We start from the raw sequence: 25,004 nt of genomic DNA on the forward strand, positions 1-25,004 counted from the left end.
CGGGCTATTTCTGGGCCTGAGTGGACTGAGGAAGGGGAGGAGACGGGCAAAGCCCTGACGTCACCACAGCTTTTAGCTCTGGAGCACACACTCCGTGCCAGGTGATGTGCTAAGTCCTGATACAGAACCTTATTTAGTCATGGTGGCACCTGAGAAATAAATACCATTATTATTTCACAAACAGGGAAAGTGAGGCACAAAGAGGTTACATACCCAGGGCTCCTGGCTAAGGGACAGATTTCTAAACATATGTGGGTCTCCATCAGAGGGAAAACGGGGAGCAGCCCAAGGGGACTGGCAAACTGGCTTTGCTAGGGGAAACACTGACTGAGACCGCCCACCCTGGCCAGGCCCCACGGTAACCATTTGTGTGAGTTATTTTACCACAGGAGGTCCTGGCAAGAACATGGAACTAACAAGCCACCACCAACTGGAAGAATTCGGGGAGGGTCAAAAAGGGATATCACATGTCCTACCAACCTCCCAGGGTCCTCCTTGCTGAAATCCATCCTGGCTGAGCAAAGCATGTGCCACCAGGAAGAGCCCTGAGTCAGAATGATTGGGCAGAGACAGCCCGGAAACTAATCCCATCAGCATAAAACCCCAGACTCGGAGTCATGGGCCAGAGAATCCTCCTGGATTCCTTTACCCTCTTGCTCTCCTGGGTTCCCCTACCCTACGCCCCTTCCAGATAAAGTCTCTTGCTTGTCGGCACATGAATCTCCTCAGACAATTCACTTCCGAGTGTTAGACAAGAGCCACTCTTGGGCCCTGGAAGGGGTTCCCCTTCCTGGGTGGTGCCTGGGGTCAGAGGGAGGGCCCATGGCCCAAGTTCACAGAACCTAGTGGACCAGGTCCTATTACTTCCAGCTTCACTGACTCTGCTAGGAAAGAGAAGAATGAATCAAACGGAGGCCCTGGCCCCAAAGCAGAGGGATGGACTCTTTGACCCTTCCAGGATACCCACCAGCCCCTGCATCCCTAGTCCATATCCCTTCCAGAGACAGCACCCAGTCCATTATAGAGAAATAAAATCAGGGAGCAAATTCCCACTTCTACTGAAGAGCCTGCCTTCACTTTTCTCAAAAATAAGCAGTCGTTCTTCCAAAAAAGGGAAAAACACCAAGCAAGGCTGTCAATCTCAGGCCTCAGACAAACGCAACGAAGTTGAGGCTTCCTTTCTTCCCCTTTCCCCCAAGTCACTGACTGTACGCGCAGGCTGTCACAGGCTTTGAGATGCAAATTGCACCAAGCAGAAGAACAAAGAACAATTGGAGAAAGATCTGAAAAATGGATTCGGAAAAGGTTCTCTTAATTCCTCAGGAGAGGGGAGACCTCTCCACAGAGGGGAGCAGGAAATGAAGATTTGGGGCCTTTTTATGGGAGAGAGAAGGATTGAGAAGCCCAGGGCTGACAATGGGGAGTGTTGGGAAGGGAGTGTTATAGAAATCATGCAAGCCGAGGCTCTGGGTGAGCACAAAAAGTCTGCTTTGATTACAGTCCTCAGCACTGAGCTGGGCACTTTCCCCTCCTTCTTTTAATATCAGGCATCACACATGTTACATACTTTGACTCATGGAGCTAACCTGTCTGCCAACATTCAGGTTTGATTCCAGAGCAGTTGGGTTGGGCAATACTGCTCTAAGGGCTTGAAGGGGAGGATGCAGCCCTCTTCAGCCAGGGCAGCCCCTGCAGGGCACCACATGGTCCTTGGCGCTTGGAGATAAGGGGCTCCCAGACCAGCAAAGAGAAAACCCCAGCCGGGAGACGTGGCATGGTGCTTCTGGGACCGAGCCGCAGGTCACACCCATGCCCACTTGCTGAGCACCTTCTGTGTGCAGGCCTTGTATACACATCAGACACCTCCCTGCCTCTGGGGCTCTCAGCCTAATCAAGGTGGGGAGCTGGACTGCAAACTCCATGCAGGGGGAGATTGGTCTTATTTACAGTGGCGTCCCCAGTTCTAGAACTGTGACCGAAACAACAGGTGCTCAGTAATCATTTATAAGATGGACGGGTGAGTAAGCGGGCTGGCGGGTGGGCGGGTGAGTGTACAGGTGAATGGGTGAATGAATGAAGAGACAGGTGGCTAGACGGATGGACGAGTGGACGCATGGATGGACAGATGGACGGACTAACCACGTAGAAAAGAAGGAAGCATATAGACAGTGCTCCAAGCAATGGACACAAAATGCCTCGGATGGGTCCTGGGAGGGGGAAAGCTTCACGGAGCTGGCCTCATTGGAACTGGTCCTTGAGAGATGAGAAGGAACCGTTCTTATGCTCTGCACAGTGCCTACCAGCACACAAATGAGGACGTATTTGCATAAAAGAGGGGAAGGGAATGTGAGAGCTAAATTGAACTCTAGGGACCATGTGGCCCAACCCCATCACTCTGCAGAAAGGAAAACTAGGGCCCAGAAAGGAAAAGTGACTCGCCTAAGGTCGCTCAGCAACTAAGCGGCATGGCAGAGACTCAAGTGAGGTCTGTTTGCTCCTAGAGTCTGGTCTCTGAGCCCTGTCCTATGCCGCTCTCTTATCCAGGGCTCTGCTCCTCTCACTGAGATGCCTTGTGGATTTGTGCTGCTTTTTCTGCCCCAGTCCACCTCCACCAGCCATCCCTGCAGGGCTGGGGAGACCCGGAGCAACTGTCCAGCCTGGGTTAGACCTCCACCCTTGAGTAGCAGAGCCAGGAGAAGAAGCAAGAGGAGGCCACATTGACTGGGCTGGGGGAGGACAATGCAGCACCCCACCCCAAGATCCAGGGGGAAATGTTCCACCACCAGATTGCCAAGACTGAGCAGACATGAAGAGGGAAAGCGGAGGCCACAGGCTTACACAGGAGATAGCAGTGACTATCTGGAGATCAAATGTATCCCAACCCCAGAATTCAGTTATGTGCATTATACACAGCTAAATCCGAACATAAATGAACCGGGGATTCCAGTTTCTGGAGAATGCAATTAATGTCCATCATTTTGAACTGCCAGCAGGATGAACAGTTAGGATGAACCTGTTCAACAGGGGCTTCCCTGCTGGTCCAGTGTTTAAGAATCTGCTTGCCAATGCAGGAGACCCGGGTTTGATCGTTGGTCTGGGAAGCAAGATCCCACATGCCATGGGGCAACTAAGCTTGTGCACCACAGTTACTGAGCCCAGGCTCAAGAGCCCATGAGCTGCAAGCACTGAACCTATGTGCCGCAACTACTGAAGCCCACATGCCCTGGAGCCCATGCTCCACAACAAGAGAAGCCACTGCAATGAGAAGTCTGCACACTGCAACTAGAGTCGCTCTCACTTGCCACAACTAGAGGAAGCCTGGGTGGAGCAATGAGAACTCAGCACAGCCAAAAATAAATACATACATACATAAAAATTGCTCCCTCCCTGAACCATGGAGTTGGTTCCTCGAGCAAGACATGGGGAGGACTCTCTCAGAGACCTCCAACCCACTGGTCCACCAATGAGATGCCCCTTGGACATATCAGAGACAAGGCCTGATGCTACTTGGGTCTCAGTGCCAGGCAAGGGGCTGGGTGCCCAGTGCCCGCCCCGTGACTGAAGGAGTGGTGCTCTCCTGTGTGGTCCTCTGCTCCAGGATGCTTCCCCCCACCTCTCCTTGCTGACCGAGATTGTTACTTCTGTCCTTCAGAGACAAAGCTTCCCTACCTTCTAGCAAATACCTGTTCTCATGGCTTCCAGAAAAGATGGACACATGAGGTGTCAGAATATCACAGGAGTTTACAAAGCACTGGCTGAATTAATGTTCCATGTTGAATTAATTCATAAAGTTCATTCATTAACTCACAATTCATTAATTCATAATGTTCAATTAATATCCAACTCTACTTGGAGGTGTGGAGATGTTCAAATGATGGTGATAATAATACAAGGCACCTCTAGACACATGGCTCTTCCGAGTCCTCTTACAGAGGTGGGCCGGCACGTGGCGAGGGGGGCCCTGGTTTTAAATTCGGCCACTCGTGTGCTGTACAAGTCTCCAAGGAGTCTCTTGACTTCTCCAAGGCTCTGTTTCGTCATCTGTAAAATGGGATGACCAACTGTACTTTCATCCTGGGGCTGGAGATGAGATTTGAAAAGAGCTAGTATGTGAGACCCCCAAAATCTCCCCAAAGCTGAGGACTACTGGGTTGTGAGGGGAACCCAGACCCCTGATGTCCAGGCCAGGTTTCCTTCCTTTCTGCCATGTACCACGTGGGTAGCAGGTAGCTGGCTAATGCTTAGCCATGCCAGGCCCGGCTTCCAGCTTCAGCCTGGATGTGGAGGCGGCAGGTGGGCAGCCCTGGTGGAGTGTGGCAGGACAGGGGTGGCGTACCTGGGGAGGCCCGAGTGGTTAATCAGGCCTCTGGGCACTGTGCCTGCTCTCTGGAATATTCATAAGGCCCCTCCAGCTGTGCCAGGCAATCAGGGTGCTGATTGCTCCCCCATCTGCAGCTTAACATTCCACTCCAGAGAGGACAGAGCTGGCGGCTGAATGTTAACCAGGGGAAAATCCAGCCTTCACAACAGCCGCCTGAATACAAGCCTGGGAAAGACAAATCCACCCCTTTCAGATCTGCCAGCTCGGCCAGAACTTACTCGTCCACCAGCGTCATGGGCAGTGGAAAGAGTTTCAGATTCAGAAATAAGTGGGCTGGTTTCCGGTCTGGTTCTGCAGCCTCAGTTTCCCCAACTGTAAAATGGGGATGGTTCTACCAAACCCCCTAAATTCAGCATTCAAAGAACTAAGATCAGGGCACCTAGTCCCATCACTTCATGGCAAATAGATGGGGAAAAAATGGAAACAGTGACAGACTTTATTTTTGGGGGCTCCAAAATCAGATGGTGACTGCAGCCATGAAATTAAAAGATGCTTTCTCCTTGGAAGAAAAGCTATGACAAACCTAGATGGCGTATTAAAAAGCAGAGGTATTACTTTGCCGACAAAGGTCTGTCTAGTCAAAGTTATGGTTTTTCCAGTAATCATGTATGGATGTGAGAGTTGGACCATAAAGAAAGCTGAGCGCCAAAGAATCGATGCTTTCGAATTGTAGTGTTGGAGAAGACTCTTGAGAGTTCCTTGGACTGCAAGGAGATCAAATCAGTCAATCCTAAAGGAAATCAGTCCTGAATATTCATTGCAAGCACTGATGCTGAAGCTGAACCTTCAGTACTTTGGCCACTTGATGTGAAGAGCTGACTCATTGGAAAAGACCTTGATGCTGGGAAAGACTGAGGGTAGGAGGAGATGGGGGAGACAGAGGGTGAGATGGTTAGATAGCCATCACTGACTCTACTGATATGAGTTTGAGCAATAGGAGATAGTGAAGGATAGGGAAGCCTGGCGTGCTGCAGTCCATGGGGTCGAAAAGAGTTGGACACGACTGAGTCACTGAACAATAACTACCACCTAACCCCCAAGAGGGCTGATTAAGACAGAGTTTGTTGGACTGGAGTGCTAAACAAAGGCAAGCCTTCATTGTTTGTTATTGTTGCCGGCATACTTCCTCCCCTGGGGGAAAGCTTGTCATCACAAATATTGAGGTCTCAGCAAGCTGGCTTGGGGGGAAACTGAGGAAGGAAGAGAAGCTTCTGGAAGAGTCGGCCTCAGGCTTGGCCTCAGGGCAGGTGCCAATCTTGTTATTCTCATCTGCCCCAAACCTCTCAGAGAAGCAAGAAAGGAATGGGAAGGGCATGTGACAGTAGATGGCCAAAAACTCAGAAAAGAACTATAAAAGCAGACAGCAGCTTTCTGAGTGCTCAGGAAAATAGTTTGGAGCCACGCAGGGCAGGGACAAGAGTGTGCCGCTGTGAGTTCACAGCGCATGAGTAACGTCCAAGCAACGACCAGAACTCGCCAAGAAACGGCCGGAACCTTGCCTGTGTTTCTGTTGAGTAATACAGGAAACTGTTTTCAGAGAGATTTCTATCTAAACCAAGAAAATTAAAAACTGGAGCTAAAATAATAGAATCTTCTTCCTAGAAAACTGCCCAATGAGGAACAGTTCATCTCTCCTACTGGCAGATCAGAAGGGGCTTCTGAACTGGGCATTACTGCTACTGCTGTTTGTTAGCCCTGTCCTCCCCACTCCCCCGAGACCAGCCAGCCCACAGTGGTGGATTCCGCCCTGACCACAGGGGCAGGAGACCGACAGCTTTGACCCAGGCAGCTGGGGAAAGGCAGGCTCCTCTCTGGGCTCAGGACTCTGTTCCATAGTCTCAGACATCAGGGTCCTGCCTCGGACTAAACCAACTGCTCAGCCCCAGGATCTGCCTTGCCCCCACCCGTCAGCCCCTCACCCTCACTCAGGGTACTTCCTGCTAGCATTCACTACAGCCAGCTCAGAAGCACGTGTTACTTTGGGGGAAAACGCTGGACAAAATACATAAAGGGAGGGCTGACCTGAGTCCCTACTCTGGGTTGTTTGTCTTCTGAAACCTCTTTACATCAACCAATTGTTTTTATTTCTTTTTTTCCCCCTAAAGTACGAAACATTGTGCTCATCTAAGATAAATTCAGTAGATACAGTTAAGGAAAAAGAAAAAAAATGAAAAGAGCACTCATGATGCCAATATTCACAAATAACCACTTTTTAAACCCATAGGTGTATATAGAAAGTGAAGTTGCTCAGTTGTGTCTGACTCTTTGCAACCTCATGGACTGTAGCCTGCCAGGCTCCTCTGTCCATGGGATACTCCAGTATTCTTCCCTGGAGTATGGGCAAGATCTTGCCTGGGATCTTCCCGACCCAGGAATCGAACCCAGATCTCCCGCATTTCAGGCAGGCTCTTTACCGTCTGAGCCACCAGAGAAGTTTAAAAAAGTGAAAGTAGCTCAGTTGTGTCCAACTCTTTGCAACCCCATGGACTGTAGCCCACCAGGCTCCACTGTCCACGGAATTCTTCAGCCCAGAATACTGGAGTGGATAGCCATTCTCTTCTCCAGGAGATCTTCCCAACCTGGAGAGCGAACCCAGGTCTCTGCATTTCAGGCGGATTCTTGAGAAGTGCATATATTTTCCCAGTCTTTTCCAAAAAGGTGAATGGCTACATAGATATCATTTAATGGGATTAATTAGATTTTACCTTTTTTTTTCCAGCTAACAGTAGGTGATAAAATTTTCTTATTAAATATTCCACTGCATTGGTGGTTCTTGAAGTGTGGTCTGGGGACCCCTGGGGATTCCCAAGACTTTTTCAGGGAGTCTGTTGGGTTAAAACTATTTTCATAATAATAGGAGACATTATTTGCCTTTTCATTCTTGTTCTCTCAGTTAAGTATACAGTGAAGTTTTCCAGAGTCGTATGATGTTTGATATCTCAGCAGGCTGAATGTAGAAGCAGATATTCAAATTCAGCCATCTTTTACTAAACCAGATTAATTTAAAGAGATTTGCAAAAATGTAGAACAATGTAATTCTCAATTTTTTAAAAAAATTTAATAATTTTTCGTAAAATACAGTTTTCTGTAAGGATGTGAAATGGGTTTATTATTAGGCAAATAACAAATGCATATTTTTGAAATTCCTACATTTTTATTTTGAATATGCTAAATATATTTTTAAAATTTTAATTTTGGCTGTACTGGGTCTCCGCTGCTGCGGGCTTCCTCTAGCTACGGTGAGCAGGGGCTACTCTCTAGCTGTGGCTGCAGGCTTCTCACTGCAGCGGCTTCTCTTGTGACGGAGCACGGGCTCTAGGTATTTGGGCTTCCGTTGCTGCGGCCATGGGTCCAGTAGCTGCAGCTGACGGGCTCTAGGGCACAGGCTCAATAGTCGTGGCACACGGGTTTAATTGCTCTGAGACATGTGGGATCTTCCTGGACCAGGGATCAAACCCAAGTCTCCTGCATTGGCAGGTGGATTTTTTCTCATCAGGGAAGTCCCCTGAATATGCTAAATGTTAATAGGTACATAGCTATATAAGCAAAAGCTCTTTGGGGTCCTCAATATTTAAGAGCATAAAGTGATTCTGAGGCTAAACTTTTGAGAACAACTACTCTACATCAGCACCTTTGGTGACTGTATAGCACCCCTCTGTGTGGATGGCCCCGAATTTGTTCACCCATTTCTTTATTGATGGATCTACAGGTTGCTTCCAATTTTCGCTGTTATAAAAGTGCTACAGAAATCCTTGGGTCCCTGGGACTTCTCTGGCAGTCCAGTGGTTAAGACTCTGTGCTTCTACAGTAGGGGGCAGGGGTTCGATTCCTGGTGGGAGAACTAAGATCTCACATACTATATGCCATGTGCAGTGTGGCCCCAAACCCCACTACCACCAATAGAAAGCAGATGGCAACCCACTCAAGTACTCTTGCTCCCATAGACAGATGTAGCCTGGCGGGCTACAGTCCACTAAAGAAACAAAAAAACACCACCACCAAACAAACAAAACACCCCAACACCACCCGCCTTCAAAAAGCAGATCGAGTACCTATATAGTGAAACTTCCAAAATGAAAGAAAACAAGAGAAATCAGCTGGAAGTCTGAGCCATCACTGTTAGTCTATTATTAAATTAAGCAAAATGTATCACAGGATATGAACAGACGAAGTTGAAAGGCTATGTGTACACTGAACATACGTGCATGTGTGCAGATACATATGTTTCCAAAAACAGAAACTTACGCTCTCTAAAGAGCTCTTTTCCCCCTTGCTGTCCATGAAGTGTTTACAGAAACGGACCATATTCTAGGGCAGAGTTACAGACAACATGAAAGCCTTCGGTACCGTTACAAAAATGGAGAGGAGTTCAGAAACTTGTAAGCAATTTGAGAGAGAAATTTCATTTCTCTAGAAAATAATTTAAAAAAATGATACTTGCAAAAAGAATAAGGACAAAAATGCCATACCCTTTGAAATATATATATGCCTGAGAGTATTTCTGTAGAATACATTCCTAGAAGTGGAATCACTGGGCCAACGGACACATCTTTAAATGTTACTAGATATTGCCAAGTTACCTCTGTTTACACCTCACCAAGAGTAATATGTTAGTCCATCAAATACTCAGAGCATATTTGAGTGCCTGCTCTCACATCTTTGGCAACACCAAAGATTACGACTCTTTTAAATCTTTTTCTACTTAGTAGGCTAAAAGATATATTCTACCTTCTATAAATTGCTTATTCATAGCGTTTGTCCATTTTCTATTGGGTCCTCTTATTGATTTTTCTTAATTCTTATATCCTGGATGTGCAACTTTTGTCTGTTATATACAGCAAATATTGTACTCAATTATGTTGCCTGCCTTTTAATTTTGCTTACATGTCTCCCTAGACTACAAAAATTACCTTTAAAAATATTGTTATAAATGTATTCTAATCTACTAATCATTTCCTTTATGGTTTTATGGCTTCTTAACTAGCTTAGGAAGCCTTTCCCTGTTTTATGATTTTAAAAATACTCTCCATTTCCCTCTAATACCCTTACAGCTTTTCACTTTCCTTTTTAATGTTTAGATTTTCAATCCACCTGGAATTAATTTTTGTTTTGTTATGGTGTGAGGCATTGACTGTTGACCTTTGCAAACCATGTAGTGGAATATAGCAGGGTGTCAGCAATGGACTTGAGCCCCAGTAAGAACCAGCCCATGTGTTTCTGGTGACCTGCAAGCCTGCCTACTGCAGCTGGAGGTGAGCTGGTCCCTGCGGGGACAAATATCTGAGCCCATCTGGCTCAGGAGCAGAGACAAGCTACATTTCAGAATTCTTCCTAATGGGATAGAGCTGCTGTGAGCACCTGCAAAGTCAACAAGGAGAGCTGATAACACTTCCAAGAAAGAACCAGAACATCTTTACCAGGTTGTTTGGTTCTCAAAGAGCTTTCTGCCCATCACCCTCTCAATGCCAACATCACTATGGAAGTGGAAGGGGATTTAAGGGGTCCCCTTTACCGCTACAGGAAAATAAGGTACAGAGAGGTTAAGTGACACACCCAAGGTCACACTCCTGGTAAGTGACAGAGACCAGCCAGAACCTAGATATCCTGCCCCCAAGCCCACACAGCTCCTCAGCCGGCTCCGTGAGCCAGGCTCTGTGTCACCGTCACTGGCTTCCCTCTTCTGTGGAAGGGAGGGTCTGGCCTAAGGCTTCCCCAAATCTGAGCCCCCACCACTGTGGGCAGGTGAGACTGGAAAAACCCATCCTCCACCACCAGCTGACAGAGGCTTTCTGGTCCCAAGGATTTCTTGGGCACGTACCTCCTCCATTCCCCAAGTGTCTGGCTTGGCGGAGGACGGGAGAGGAGATGAGTCAGGCCGGGGAGGGAGAGCTCAGCCATAAACAAGCGGGACTGACAGCGAGCGCTTTCCCCGAAGCATGTGACCTCCCATGGGCCTCCGGGGACTCCGTCTGAATGGCAGAGCTTCAGAATTTCATGATTGAGGCTCTGCAGATTGAATTTGCCAGATTCACGAAGGCAGCCACAGAAGAGAAGAAGCTTTTAGAGAGGAGATGGGGGATGAGAGAGAAGGTAAATTATTCCTAGTCCCTCAGTGAAGAGCTTGAAATGTTTTCAATGGGTGTGTCATTTTTGCAGATGCCTGCCCGATGTGGCTCTGCTGGATCTTCAGTGTCTCCAGCTCCAGAACTGAAGCACACACAGGAAGGACAATCGTGGAGCCGGATCTGGCCTGGAGATCAGATGACCCAATCTCTCAGGGTCAGCAGGAAGCCCGGGGACCCCGAAGCAAGTGACTTGTCCAGGCTGCGGGTTCTGGGAACAGATCTCAGTCCGCCTAGAGAAACGTGTCCTCTCCTGGATGTTCCTCAGGTCCCCCAGCTGCACCTGTTCCGGTGATTCTTGGGGAGAACTTTGGGGAAGGTGCACCCACTGGACGCATGATGAAAAAGTAAAAGGTGGGGGGCAGGGAGACACAGGGCAACAGGCCCAAGAATGACCAAGCGGGGTTTCTCTCTGCCCTGGGGCAGCAGCCAGGCCTAAGGAGGTGTAGGGGGCCTACCTGTTCCAGGGGGATGACGAGGAAGGAGCCGCCCCCCGCACTCTCGGTGACGATGGCCAGGAAGCGGGCGTTGACGGCACAAAAATGATTATCATGCACATTCTTGGTGATGGGGATGCCGTCAAAGCAGTGCTCCCGGTTGGCCACCTTCCCATAGACGTTCCGGAACTTGGAGCTGCGGTACTGCGGACGCCAGGACATCTGTAAGAGGCCGGGAGAGACACGGGTCAGGCCAGACTGTCCCTGAGGAGCTGAGCTGGGCACAGGCGTGAGGGAAGCGGCTCTCGGGAATTTAGGAGGTGAGGAAAGCCCGGTGCCTGCCCTCAGGAGGCAGAAGGGAAGGGACCCCCAAGAATCAGACGCCTGGCCCTGTGCAGGAGGACTTACTCTTTGAATAAATTCCCGCAAGAGCAAAGACTGGCACGAGGGCGCTCACCCATTTCTTCGTTCAGTACACCCGCCCACACCACCTTTCAGAAAGGATGGAGGAGCCTTTCACTTCCAAGGCATGTGCCATGTGATAGAGCCGACCATCCATCCAAAACATGTCTGGGCTGCCTCTTGCGTGTCAGAAACTGTGCTTAATTTAGTACGGGACGTGCAGACAGAGGAGGCTGGGTGTTCACAGAGACACAGAACCCTTCTGATGATGAGGGGCGGGGGAAGAAGACAGCCCCTCTATGTGCAACGAGGCAAATGACCCTCCTCTGATTGTCTCTAGGGCTCCTAACCCACAAGTACACCCCAGAAATCTCAGCCCTATACATCATCATCAGGCCCAGAGAGGTTAAGTGACTTGTCCAAAGCCACACAGCTAATGAGTAGGGCCAGGGACACAAGTCTCCTGACTGGAAATCTGAGACTCTGCTATGCCAGATTACTCTTTGGAGCAAGGTTTCTCCACGCGTGACCCACAGGTCACTTGTATTAAAAATCTTCTGGGATGGGGGAGGTTTCTAAGCCTCCCATATCATTTGTTAGAAATGCTGATTCTTGGGTCCCAATCCAGACTTACTGAATCCAATATATTGGGAATGGGGACCAGACATAGGTATTTTAATCCAGCTTTCCTGCCCCAGTGAGACAGAAGCGCAATGTTCTAGAGAATGGAACGGCACCCCTCCTCACCCCTCCTGCCCACCACCCACAAGACAGAATCCAACTGACCAACCAGCTGGCCCCTACTGCATACATGTCCCGTGCTAGGCACTGCAGAGAGCACAGATGTGCACGGACGGACGCGCAGGTGAAGGGCAGGACGGGCAGCCCGACCGTGCAGTTCAGCTTTGCTGTAGGATGGCGCCTCCTATGGGAAACCCTACGAACGGGCGCCATGGCAGGTGGAGCCCAAATCGGTGCTATCCTGGCAGACAGGCATCCAAGCTCAAAGCACCCAGTTGGGGTCTGGCATTCAGTAGGAGCTCAAGAAGTGTTTTACAAATGTGAACATGCGGGCTTCTCTGGTGGCTCAGTGGTAAAGAATCCGCCTGCCAATGCAGGAAACATGGGTTCGATCCCTAGTCCAGGAAGATCCCACATGCTGCAGAGCAACCAGCCCAGGGAGCCGCAGCTCCTGAAGTCTGCACACTCTAGAGCCCGTGCCCAGCAACAGGAGAAGCCGCTGCAAAGAGAAGCCTGTGCACCGCAGTGAAGAGGGGGCCCTGCTCGCCGCAGGTAGAGAAAAGCCTGCACAGACACGAAGACCCAGCACAGCCAAACACAAATGTTTAAAACTGCAAAAAAAAAAAAAAAAAATGTGAACATGCTTCTGACCCGACTCTGCCATTATCTGCCATCATCCACCCCCTGCTCTTCCTGTCCAGTCTCCCGATATGCCTTGAGTCTCCCAACCCATCTCAGGACAGAAATTTCTTCAGATGAAATTCCCAAGGGGATGGAAGGCAAAAGGAAATAACCGCCACAGAATCAGGAAACCAACCCTGGAAATTTGCCTGAAAACAGAACTTTGCATTGGATTTAAATAAAACCAGGAGCTCAGACACAAAGGCCTCTTTATTGAAGGAAGAAGTTCAGATCCAGTGAGAATCCCAGGGATTCTTCAGGCAAAGCCTCTTCCTGCCAGCTCTCTGTCCTCTCCTCCCTCAGGCCACTGCCCTCCCCTCCACTCCACCCCACTTCCCAGCCTCTGCCTACACTGTACCCTTCCCACCTGCCTTCTCCTCTCTCTGCTAAGTTCTGCCCACGACCATCCATGACAAAGTCCTGCGGGAGAGCCAAGAGCACTTCTGGCTGTGTGATCTTAGGCAAGCCCCTTCTGACCAGATCCTCAACAGGATTACATCAGTGATGCCCTGATTGCAGGGCACCCAGGTGGTCACTCATGTTCCTTTACATGAGATGAAGTTTTTAATTTTACTAGCATGGTGTTTATTTTTATTTATTTATTTTTTGTAGATGTTTTTAATGTGGGCCACTTCATTTATTTATTTTTTTTTAATTTTTATTTTACCTTATTTTACTTCACAATACTGTATTGGTTTTGCCATACATTGACATGAACCCGCCACGGGTGTACATGAGTTCCCAATCCTGAAACCCCCTCCCACCTCCCACCCTATATCATCTCTCTGGATCATTCCTGTGCACCAGCCCCAAGCCTCCTGTATCCTGTATCGAACATAGACTGGCGATTCGTTTCTTACAGGATAGTATACATGTTTCAGTGCCATTCTCCCAAATCATCCCACCCTCTCCCTCTCCCTCAGAGTCTAAAAGTCCATTCTATACATCTGTGTCTCTTTTGCTGTCTCGCATACAGGGTTATCATTACCATCTTTCTAAATTTCATATATATGTGTTAGCATACTGTATTGGTGTTTTTCTTTCTGGCTTACTTCACTCTGTATAATCGGCTCCAGTTTCATCCACCTCATTAGAACTGATTCAAATAAAAAAGTTTTTTATTGAATTTGTTATAATATTGCTTTTGTTTTACGTTTTGTTTTTTCGGCTGCTAGGCAGGTGGCATCTTAGCTCCCCAACCAGGGATCGAACCCATACCCTCTGCACTCGAAGGCAAAGGCTTAACCACTGGACTGCCGGGGAAGTCCCTCATGTGTTTATTTTAATTTGTATTAGAAAAAACATGTAACTTAAATCCACGATTTCATAGATATTAGTGCTAAGAAAGCTATGTTTGAGAATAATGAATTAACTCAAAGAAAAATACCGTTTGAAAAATATAGTATGGGTGGTACATGGTCCTGGCAGAAATTTTGTCTGATATTGAGTACTGGCAATCACTCTGTCTCCTTCAGGTAGAACATTCTAGATTCCATAGTCCTCCCAAAGAGAAAGGAGCCTGCTCATTCCAATCTCCTGTTTCTTGTAGGTGCAGATCTGGTCCAGAAGGCCTTTGCCCTTTTCTCTGCCCTGCCCAACCTTCAAGGCCTGACTTGAATCTCACTACCCTTCCAAAAGTCCAGCAGAGAGAATCTCTGTTGGGATCAGCCCCAGCCTGCATCCAGGGAAAAGCAGAGAGCATCTTGCAGCAAGCCTGGCACTGCTTCTCCCCCACCAGTTGGTAGACTGGGGCTGATCTCTCTGCAGGACCTCTGGAAGGGTTAGGGGAAGGAGGCCAGGGGGCCCTTATCACTGGACCTGGACCTTCACCCGGCATGAAGCCACAGCAAGCATGCCTGGCAGAATGCTGGACTGGGAGTCTGCATTTCTGGATTCCTACTAGCCTCGGAAAAACAGTTTGCCTCCTTGAGATGTTCTAAAACAAGAACCATAGTTTCTGACTTTCTGTGGTTACTTTAAGAATCAAAATGAGATATGTAGATACAAGATCCCATCCAAGATAAGATCGTACCACTGCTCCTGCGGGCCCAGTCAACTGAGAGGTGTCTGGAAAGCATCAGACACAGACCCTGAGTTCAAATATCTTAGGAGCCTTTGGAGGAGATGAAACCAATGCTTGAAAAGTAGTGAGAGGCCAGGGAAGCAGAGGGCACTGGGGTAGGCTTCATGGAGGTGGGGGCATCTGCCAGCATGGGACACTGAGAGAGCCCAAGGCACGGTCCACAGTCCCCCGAGAGGTGGGAATTACAATGTCCTTGTGGTACGGAGTGGGAAAGAGACCCAGCCCAAGTCGGGCGCACACGATTCACTGGGACCTGCTCTGACTCTGCAGACCTGATTATGTTTTTTCCAACTTCTTATCATAAAAAACTTCAGAAAACAAAAATAGTTGAGAGCATGGTACAGTAATCACCCACCACCTAGGTTCATGCGCATCAGCATTTTGTCACAGCCTTTTTTCTCTCTGTGTGCCTGTCTTCCTTTTTTTTTTTTTTTTCAGTTTTGTGGAATTAGTTGAAATGAAGCTGCCAGCATCATGACTCCTGTCCCCTTATTATATCAGCCTGCATTTCCTACAAAGGAGGACAGTTTCCTGCATAAGCATATCATCATTACCATATCTAAGAAAATTAACAACTCCTCAGTACCATCTAACACCCAGCCAATATTCAAAATTCTTCAAAATACCTTTTACAGGGACTTCCCCAGTGGTCCAGGGGTTAAAACTCCATGCTCACATTGCAGGAGGCAAGAGTTTGACCCCTGGTCAGGGAACTAAGATCCCACATGCCATGCAGTATGGCCTTAAAAACCAAAGAAATGCCTTTTACAGCTATTCCATATTTTGAACCAGGATTGGGAACTGTGTTGTTCCCACGTATTTCATTTGGTTGTGATCTCTCTTTGGCCTCCTTTAAATCTAGAATACTCCCATTACTTTTTTTTTTTTTAATTTAAAGTGACACTGACTTTTTAAACACACCAAGTCAGTTGTCTTACAAAAAGTCCTCGTGAGGGACTTCCCTGGTGGTCCAGTGGTTTGGACTTCACCTTCTGGCACAGGGAATGCAGGTTTCATCTCTGGGCAAGAAGATCCCAGATGCCTTGGGGCTAAAACACCAAACCATAAATCAGAAGCAATGTTGCAACAAATTCAGTAAAGACTTTAAAACACAGAAGAAGAAAAAGAAGAAAATGTCCTAGTGATTTGTCTCCTGTTGCTTTGTGGTCTCTTCAAAGCCATTCTTGGATTCCCTATAAAGCTGAGGAGTCAAACGTAAAGCTTTGATACAATTCACTTTAAAGATGCCCCTGTTATTAATCTCTGGCTTGGGTGAGGGTGAGCATATAGAGGAAGGGACAGAGGGAACTCGGGGGCACGCACCTGGCTGAGCTGGTGGCAGTGAGGGCGGCTGGCTAGTGCCAAGCTGTTCTGGAGGGTAGGGAACAGGCAGCTGGAGGACCTGGGAGGCTGGCTCAGGCAATGGCAGACACTGCAGGCCAAAGCGGAGCATCTGGAGGCCCCGGAGGTCTGACTGCTCCGCCCGAGCTGACTTCATTCTGAGGTCAGATGCAGGGGTGTGCAGGCAGGCAACAGCAAAGCCTCCTCCCGCCGCTGCAGAGAGAGGAGGCCATGCTGAGGCTGGCACTGAAGGAGACACCCAGACCGCAAAGGGAAATCAGCGTGGCAGCCAAGAGGTCCCCTGGGAATCTAGCCCTTTGCGGTTTGCCCCTAGCCCTCAAGCTCAGCCCAGATCCTGGTGGATTCCCCAAAGCTAGTTCCAATGAAGGCAGGGCATATACACTCTCTCTGAATCTCCCAGGAGCAATCAGCACAAGACTGAGATACATTGGAGCTCCCTAAGAGGAAGGATTTTCTTAATGGTGAGAGTGCCTGAAATGGAAAAAGAAGGTATCATGACAGGTAATGAGCCTCCCATCTCTGGGAGGATTCAAGGCTCAGGTAGATGACCTCTGGTTAAAGGCAATGTGGAAGGGAGATGGGACTAGATGGCCTTCCAGCCCCTCTCAAATAGACCTTGTGTTGCACGAGAGAAGGGGGCTGGGGTCACAGAGTCCCCGGTCAGAGGCCACCCTGGCCAGTGACCTTCCTTCTCTGTAACACAGGGATTCCAATGTCTCCCCAGCTGGGTTGCTGTGACACAGAATGACAATGGTTCTCGTGCCATTTGGCATCTCCCCCTAGGCCTCCTCACATTGCTGATCAGTGCACAGTCACTTATTTTAAGGTATGAATATTTTCTCTCTCCCAGTACTAGACTGTAGGTTATGTGATCATCCTACTCCTTCTGGGCCCTGCAGAGCCCCTCCACCCCAGGCCTGGCCCTGGACTTCTGCTTAGCAGGAGTCTTCTGGTGACCCTGGTTGAATAATCTCTTGGTACGGCGGGAGGGTAAGGGCCAAGTGCAGGCACACTTGCCCGGTTCCTTGGATGCAATGGGATGAACCTCACTCCAGGGCTGTGACTTCAGTTTATTGAGATTCTGAATTTTCAGCTCATATCCCCCACTCCTGGCCACAGGATGAGGGGCCTGGTCCTTATGCTCAGCCCATGAGGGCTCTGGGCCCAAGCCCTTCTTTGTAGTGTTTGTCTTTCTGGTGACACAGCCCCATCTCCTCTGGGCTTCTTGTCACCAGGATGCCAAGGCCTCTTGAACTCAGTACAGCACTCAAGATGGGGCTTAACGAGTCCCTTGCCATGGACAGCACAGTATCAGCAAGGCAACCAGTTCCATGACCCTCCCCAGACACCACCTCCACGTCTCTTCGTTTGCCCCCAGGTGCCTCTGTCCAGCGGGCAGAGCTGGACGGGTACTACAATCCCACTGAAAATATCTGGTACATATGTGAATAATCTGAGGCTCGGGGAGGTTAAGAGGCTGTCCCAAAGTCATAAGCTGTGAAAGCCACAGAGCCGGGCCCTTTGTCCAGAACTTCTGACTCTTATAAAGACGTGAGTGACCTCAGGTCCTGGTTCCATCACTTAATGGCAAAATCTTTCTGGTCAAGTTTCTAAACTGACCTAAATCTGTTTCTGTAGCCATAAGAGAGAAACAACTATGTTATTTGCCCAGTAAGTTATAATAAGAATTAAATGAGATAATTGGATAGAGTGCTTAAGGGAGAAAAGGAACTTCTGACAGGTTACTGTTCTTTCCGACATAATACCCACCTTCTCCTCTTTTGGCCTCTCCACCCAAGCTATTAATTACTCCTCCCTGCATTTTTCCTACAATGCAGGTTTCCATCTTGGCTGTTATTTGCTAGCTGTGTGACTTCAGACTAGTTACTCAGCCTCTCTGAGCATCAGTTTCTTTATCTGCAAAGTGCAAATAATGTCGTCCAAACCGCTGAATACAATGACGTGACCAAATGCCAAGTGCCTGGCAAGGTACCTGGCATGGAGTGGGGTGATGCTTATCACATGCTAGTTCCACCCTCTCCCTTCTCCTGTAAGGGAGAGACTCTGACCTCAATTAAGTGTTCACTTGGGGAGGCCGGGCTCTGGCAGCAGAAGGAGGAGGGAGGGAAAAGCTCTGGCCTCCAGATGTGCATGGTTGCCGGGCCTGGCCCCTGGTGGCCTCTCCCTGGGCACAGGGCCATCCTGGTCTCCCTCTGAGAGGGGAGGGTCCGGAAGGAGGAAGTATTCATTTTGCAGCTGAACGGCTCTTATAGCCTCTTAAGAAATAGAGGCAGGCTTTTTTCTCCTCTGAGATGATTGTTATGAACACTCCACATGGAGACAAACTGTATCCTGTCCTCCAATCCCCAAAATGATGCATTTTGGCCAGCTGGAGCACTTTCTAGATGATGATGGCTAAGACTCAGTCCTTTAACTGGAACACACAAAAAAATACATGGGGTAGTTTTTGTTCCCATCTCTAACTAGGATGGGGTGGGGAGCTCACGGCTACATCCTCAGGGAGAGTTGTCAGCCGGGGAGCGCAGGAGGCCTCAGGACCTGCCCTGGCGGCCACTGGATACTTGTTCCCATGGGCCAGCCCATGAGGACCTGTGGGAGGGCCACTCCCTGTCCCTATGCCGCCAGAGAAAGGCTGACATTTTCAGTCTTGTCTGGGTCATCACCCATGTGACCCAGGGTAAGGCACCTTCCTTCTCCAGGCTCGGTGTCCGTTTCGCTGAAATGTCGATATCAGCTGCACCTACATCTTGAAATCCCTATCAGGATGGGACGCCTGGGGATGCCAGGGACAGAGGCTTTGCAGAGGGTGCGCCACTCTAATTGACGACAGACACTATCATCAATATCTCTGCCGAATTCGCCTACAACATTCTGGGTTCACAAGCCATTGCTGGTCAGCCAGTCCTCCTCCATCTCTGAGCCAGCTTTGCTTTCCAGAGCCCAGGACTGGACACATGGGAAGAACAGGGCACATGTTCTCAGACTGGAGGGAGCAAAGTAGATCAGCCCAGGGCCTTGAGAAGCTTGTCAGGTCAGGTGGGAATTACTGGCGGACTCTTCTCTCAGTTTTCTCCTCTGTGAAATGAAAAGCTAGGATCTTTTTTAAGCAGAAGAACACTTTCTCTAAATAAAACATGACTCAGAACTCCAAAATGTAAAACGGGCAAAGCTGGAACTGTTTGCATTCAAATCTAGCAGGGAACTGGGAGCAGCTTCCAGCAATGGTCCTGGGACTGCATCGTGGAACGCAATCCGAGAACCTCTGGTGGGAGGGAAGTGGCCAGAAACCCACGTTCCAGCGGGCTCAGCCACTAGCCTACTAGGGACCCTCTGGTAGATCCCTGCTTCTTTCCCTGCAGGAGATGGCCCACCCTGCCAGTTCTGGCATTTAATAGTCTTACTGGGTTCTTACTGGCTTCCAGGACTTCTGAAAAGATCTTGAAACCACTCAAGAAATTTCTAGCATGAAGAAGCTGGACCACAAGTGTTCTCGCTTAAATGCTCTCTTTCTGAATCTGCTCAGTTTGAGCCTCTAGGGATCCAGGAGTCCCTCAAGGGTCTGCTTCTGGATTCTCTGCACCCCACAGCACAAGCAATCTCAGCCGGGGTGCAGGACAGTGGAGGCTGACCCACTGCCATACTGAACAGCACAGATTATAGATCATTCCCATCACTGCAAACTGTTCTATTGCATGCTGCTAGGAGAATATCAATTAGCTCACAAAAGCCACATCCCAGAAGAAGAGACTCCAACAGAACCTCCACACCGGGGAGCTCCGGCTGGGGTGCACATCGACCACAGAAGGCCAGGATCTGGAGCCACCGCACTGACTTTCTCTCCATCCCCAGCAAATTCGGAATTCTTAGGTTCCAGGACAACCCTCAGAGCCTCTTGGGCAAACCCCTCAATCTTCTCAACCATGAAAAGGGGCTTCCTCCCCTGTCATGCTCCACCCTGCCTGCCTCACACCATCAGGGAGCAGATCAAAGTCAAGCGGGAATGAATACGGTTGGGATGACGCCTTCTCCACAGACTACAGATGGAAGATTCAGATCAAACATCCACAGATGCTGCACTCTGCCCATCACCCAACACAAGTCCAGCCAGATATGGAGTCTATTCCGGGAGCAGGCTTCCGCCCCGAATCCCTGCAGCCTTTCCTGATCTGCTGAGCAGGACTGGTGGACACGTGAACAGAAGGCTGCCAGCCTCCTCTGCTCCAAGCTCTTCAGGAGAGCTTCCCGTCTCCCCTGAGATGACTCCTGAGCTGGGCAGTTGACAGATTCTGAAGTCCCCAGATTCTGTCCTGGGCTCCCCTTTTTCTAGCTCATCAGACTAATAACAATAGCTTACATTTATTAAGGGTGGACTGTGACCCAAATATTTTACAATCATTACATCCTGTAATCCTTATAATAACCCCAAGGTATAGATGCAATTGGAGAAGGCAATGGCACCCCACTCCAGTACTCTTGCCTGGAAAATCCCATGAACAGAGGAGCCTGGTAGGCTGCAGTCCTTGGGGTCGCTAAGAGTCGGACACGACTGAGTCGGACACTTTCCCTTTTCACTTTCATGCACTGGAGAAGGAAATGGCAACCCACTCCAGTGTTCTTGCCTGGAGAATCCCAGGGATGGGGGAGCCTGGTGGGCTGCCATCTCTAGGGTTGCACAGAGTCGGACACAACTGAAGCGACTCAGCAGCAGCATAGATGCAATTATTATCTCTATTTACAGATGCAACTAAGTTTGTCCGAGGTCACTTAAGTGGAGGAACTGAGATCTGAACTCAGACCTGACACAAGGGTCTCTTGTTCGTTGCTCAGTCCCTAAGTCGTGTCTGACTCTTTGCAACCCCATGGACTACAGCACACCACGCTTCCCTGTCCTTCACTATTTCCCAGAGTTTGCTCAAACTCATGTCCATTGAGTCAGTGATGCCATCCAATCATCTCACCCTCTGTCACTCGCTTCTCCTCTTGCCCTCTATCTTTCCCAGAATCAGGGTCTTTTCCAATGAGTCAGCTCTTCGCATCAGGTGGCCAAAGTATTGGAGCTTCAGCTTCAGCATCAGTCCTCCCAATGAATATTCAGGATTGACTTCCTTTAGGATTGACCGGTTTGATCTCTTTGCTGTCCACAGGACTCTCGAGAGTCTTCACCAGCACCACAGTTCTAAAGCATCAATTCTTTGGTATTCAGCCTTCTTGAGTGACTTTCTTGCCTACTTCCCAGTAGTGACATGACTGCTGGAAAAACAATAGCTTTGACTATATAGGTCTTTGTCGGCAAAGTGATGTCTCTGCTTTTTAATACATTGTCTAGGTTTGTCATAGCTTTTCTTCCAAGGAGCAAGCATCTTTTAATTTCACAGCTGCAGTCACTGTCCATAGTGATTTTGGAGCCCAAGAAAATAAAATCTGCCACTGGTCTCTTACTTTACGTGTTTGCTCCCCAACTACACTGGATGTTACTGAGAGCAGCAACTATGTCTTATCCTTCGTTCTCTTTCCTGGGCTTACCTTTCTCTAGGCTTAATATAGTATTGATGAATGTTTACTAAATGTGTGAATGAGTACAGGAACAAGAGGACAGGAAGAAGGAAGAGTGACCCTGTCACTTCCCCTTAAAGCCTCCAAAAGCCCCCAGATCCGACAGCTTGACCATCTCTGTATGGGGATCTGCAGGCTGATTCTAACTTGCAAGATCCAACCTGGGCAGAAAGCAAGGAGAAGGAAGTATCTGCCTCCCTATGAACTCAACTTGTCTTACATGTGGTCCTGACACAAAAAGACTTTCATAGAACCATAGCCTGCCAGTGCAGAAAAGGTCCACTAAAATCTAGCTTCTCATTTCACAGACTGAGGCCCAGAAAAAGGAAGGGACTTGTCCAAGGTCACACAGCAAGGTCACCTGATGACCAGTCTACACACTGTAAGCCTCCTTGTGGGAAGGTGGGGGGTAAACGGATGTGGGGGGTGTGGTTAAGGGGATTGGATATGGTGCTGCCATCTCTCCCCTGCAGGCAGCCCTGGAGGGAGTGTCTGGGGTGGGCAGGCCCCATCCAAGGAAGCACCCACCCTCTCCTGGGGTTCTGAGTTCTATATTCCTCTGCCTAGGAAGGGAGGGGGTGGTGGAGCTCAAAGCACAGACCCAACAGATGGTTTCTATTTGCAGCCACTGCGCCTGGTCTGTGCCAGACTCCTGACCTATTTTGAGGAACTGAGGGCCCCGCTGGCTCAGGGAGAGCCTCCCACTCACACCCCTTAACCCATGATTTGGCAAGAGATCAGATGGGTGGTTCAGGGCCAGTGGAGATAGGGAGTGGAGGAGGAAAACCTTTGAAAATGAGGCTGGGGTGGAGGTCTGCAAGCTTGAACTCCAGAGCACAGATTCTCAAAATGTGGCATCACCTGGGGTGTCTGTGGAAATTCAGGTTCCTGGGCTCCTCGGCAGGCCTGCAGGACCGCGCCCTCGGGGAGTGGGCCAGGGACTCTACGTTTGAATGAAGCTTCCAGGTGATTTCTGTTTTTGTAGTGTACTGTCTGTGGGCCAACGGCGCTGGCATCATGTGGGAGCTGGTTAGAAATGCAGAATCCCAGGCCCCACCCATGACTGAAGCAGAACCTGCAGGATCTGCATGCGTCAGAATCGCCCCCGCAGGCTTGTTAAAGCACAGATCACCGGGCCTCACCTGATTCAGGAAGTCTGGGGGTCTGGGAATACGCATTTCTAACAAGTTGCCTGGTGATGATGAAGCTACCTAGCTCCCTGAGCTGTAGTACAAGGGGCACCATGCCCTTTGGGCATCTGTAAAATGGACATAACTCATACCTTTTTTTTTCCCAAAGCAGTGTGAGGCACCAATAAAATAATAACATGTGTGAAAGTGTTTTGTGAATACTTTGTGAATTATTATTTTTAAATAGCAAAGACTATGTAAATTACATCAGTTTATACTTCACAAAGTGTTGTAGATGATCTCACTGGCTTTGACAATCACCCTGTCTTATAGCAAGTCAGTCAAAGAGCCATGCATTCCTTCAGGGCTTTATTCTGCATCCCAGGATTATCCAGCACAGGATCAGGCAGGCGATAGCTGCTCAATAAGGACTGGTGGAATTCAACCCAAGACGGCTGATTCACTCTCTTTCCAACCTCTACTTCTCACATCCTCTCCTTAGAGGCCCTCTGGTCCCTTGTTAGGTGAGACATTTTTTTTAAAGGTTATTTGATAGTTGGGGCTAAAGGGTGAGCTTTAAGGAGACTCCAGGCCCAGTTGCCACCCTCAGGCTCCTCCCCTATGAAATGTCCTGTCTGACTCTTGGGATGAGTTGGGATCCCATGTTGAGAGAACCTGGCCCATCCCCTGGCACCTGGTGGGTGTGTCCTCGAGGCAGAGGTTCTTCCCCCACAGGATCTGATCACCCGGCTAACTCCAGGCCAGGGAACTGCAAGGCTTGTACGTCTATGGGCAGATCTAGCATGGAGAAGGCAATGCCACCCTGCTCCAGAACTCTTGCCTGGAAAATCCCATGGACAGAGGAGTCTGGTGGGCTGCAGATCGTGTGGTCGCTAAGAGTCGGACACGACTGAGCAACTTCACTTTCAATTTTCACTTTCATGCATTGGAGAAGGAAATGGCAACCCACTCCAGTGTTCTTGCCTGGAGAATCCCAGGGATGGCAGAGCCTTGTGGGCTGCTGTCTATGGGGTCACACAGAGTCGGACACGACTGAAGCGACTTAGCAGCAGCAGCAGCACGGGCTGATGCTGCTCCCTGTCAACAAAACCTCCTAAAATGATGTGTTGGCGTGCTCTTTGGGAAAGAAACAATTGGAGCTGTCCACAGATGGAATCCCATGGGCCTCCCCAGAGCCCTGCAGTGGGGCCCTTCTGCTTGGTCCCTGTAAGCAGGAGGCTCTCAGACTGTCTACCTCATAGACAAGGACCATAGCTTCCTATTGCCTGTAAATGCAGAGAAAGATGGGCTGATAAACAGTACAGATAAAAGATGGGCTGGGAACATGTAATGTGGCCTGGGCCTTCTCCTTCCCATGAGCTCATTTATCTAAATTGCATCCAGGGGAGGGCTGCAGGATCTCTGTCAGTGAACAGAGGAAGCCGGGCCATCTATCAGTGTCTCAAATGAGAAAGGAAAGGGGTGAACCCTTTACATTCCTCTCAGTCATCTTGGGCATAAGAGAGGGCAGTGAGCACACAGCAGGCCACATGCACAGAGCTTACTTGAGAAGACTCTGCACTGTCCTCCAAGGGATGTGTGTGTGTATGTGAGTGTGTATGTGCGTGTGTGTGTGTGTAAGAGTCAACATTTCTGCTAAGATGCTGGGAACAATTCAAGGGGACTCACCAGCTGATGGTTTAGAGACAAGAGCAGAAACTTTTTGATTAAATTTCACATTGTTGTTGCTGTTTAATCACTAAGTTATGTCCCATTCTTTGCGACCCCATGGACTATATCCTGACAAGCTCCTTTATCTATGGGATTTTTCAGGCAAAGACACTGGAGTGGGTTGCCATTTCCTTCTCCAGAGGATTTTCCCAGGGATAGAACCCAAGTCTCCTGCATTGGCAGGTGGATTCTTTACTGCTGAGTCAACAGGGAAGTCCAAATTTAACATTACTGAGAAAATAAAATGGCTTTTGTTTGAAAAAACCCCCTGACCAACGACTGTCTTATGATGTTCTGTGCTAGCGTGCTAAGTCGCTTCAACCGTGTCCAACTCTGCAACTCTATAAACTGCAGCCTGCC

The 25,004-nt window shown here is 49.0% G+C and overlaps 1 protein-coding gene across 2 annotated transcripts in view; it reads right to left on the reverse strand.

Annotated features, from left to right (window-relative positions):
• Window positions 1-25,004, reverse strand: part of CORO2B (coronin 2B) — a 151,042-nt gene that overhangs the window by 60,474 nt on the left and 65,564 nt on the right. For both annotated transcript variants that reach the window (XM_018053593.1, XM_018053594.1), the window contains exon 2: window positions 10,962-11,162. In XM_018053593.1, coding sequence (XP_017909082.1) covers window positions 10,962-11,162 — 201 coding nt within the window. The remainder of the gene's footprint in view (window positions 1-10,961; window positions 11,163-25,004) is intronic.

Source organism: Capra hircus, chromosome 10, assembly GCF_001704415.2.
Source record: "Capra hircus breed San Clemente chromosome 10, ASM170441v1, whole genome shotgun sequence".
Taxonomy (NCBI): domain Eukaryota; kingdom Metazoa; phylum Chordata; class Mammalia; order Artiodactyla; family Bovidae; genus Capra; species Capra hircus.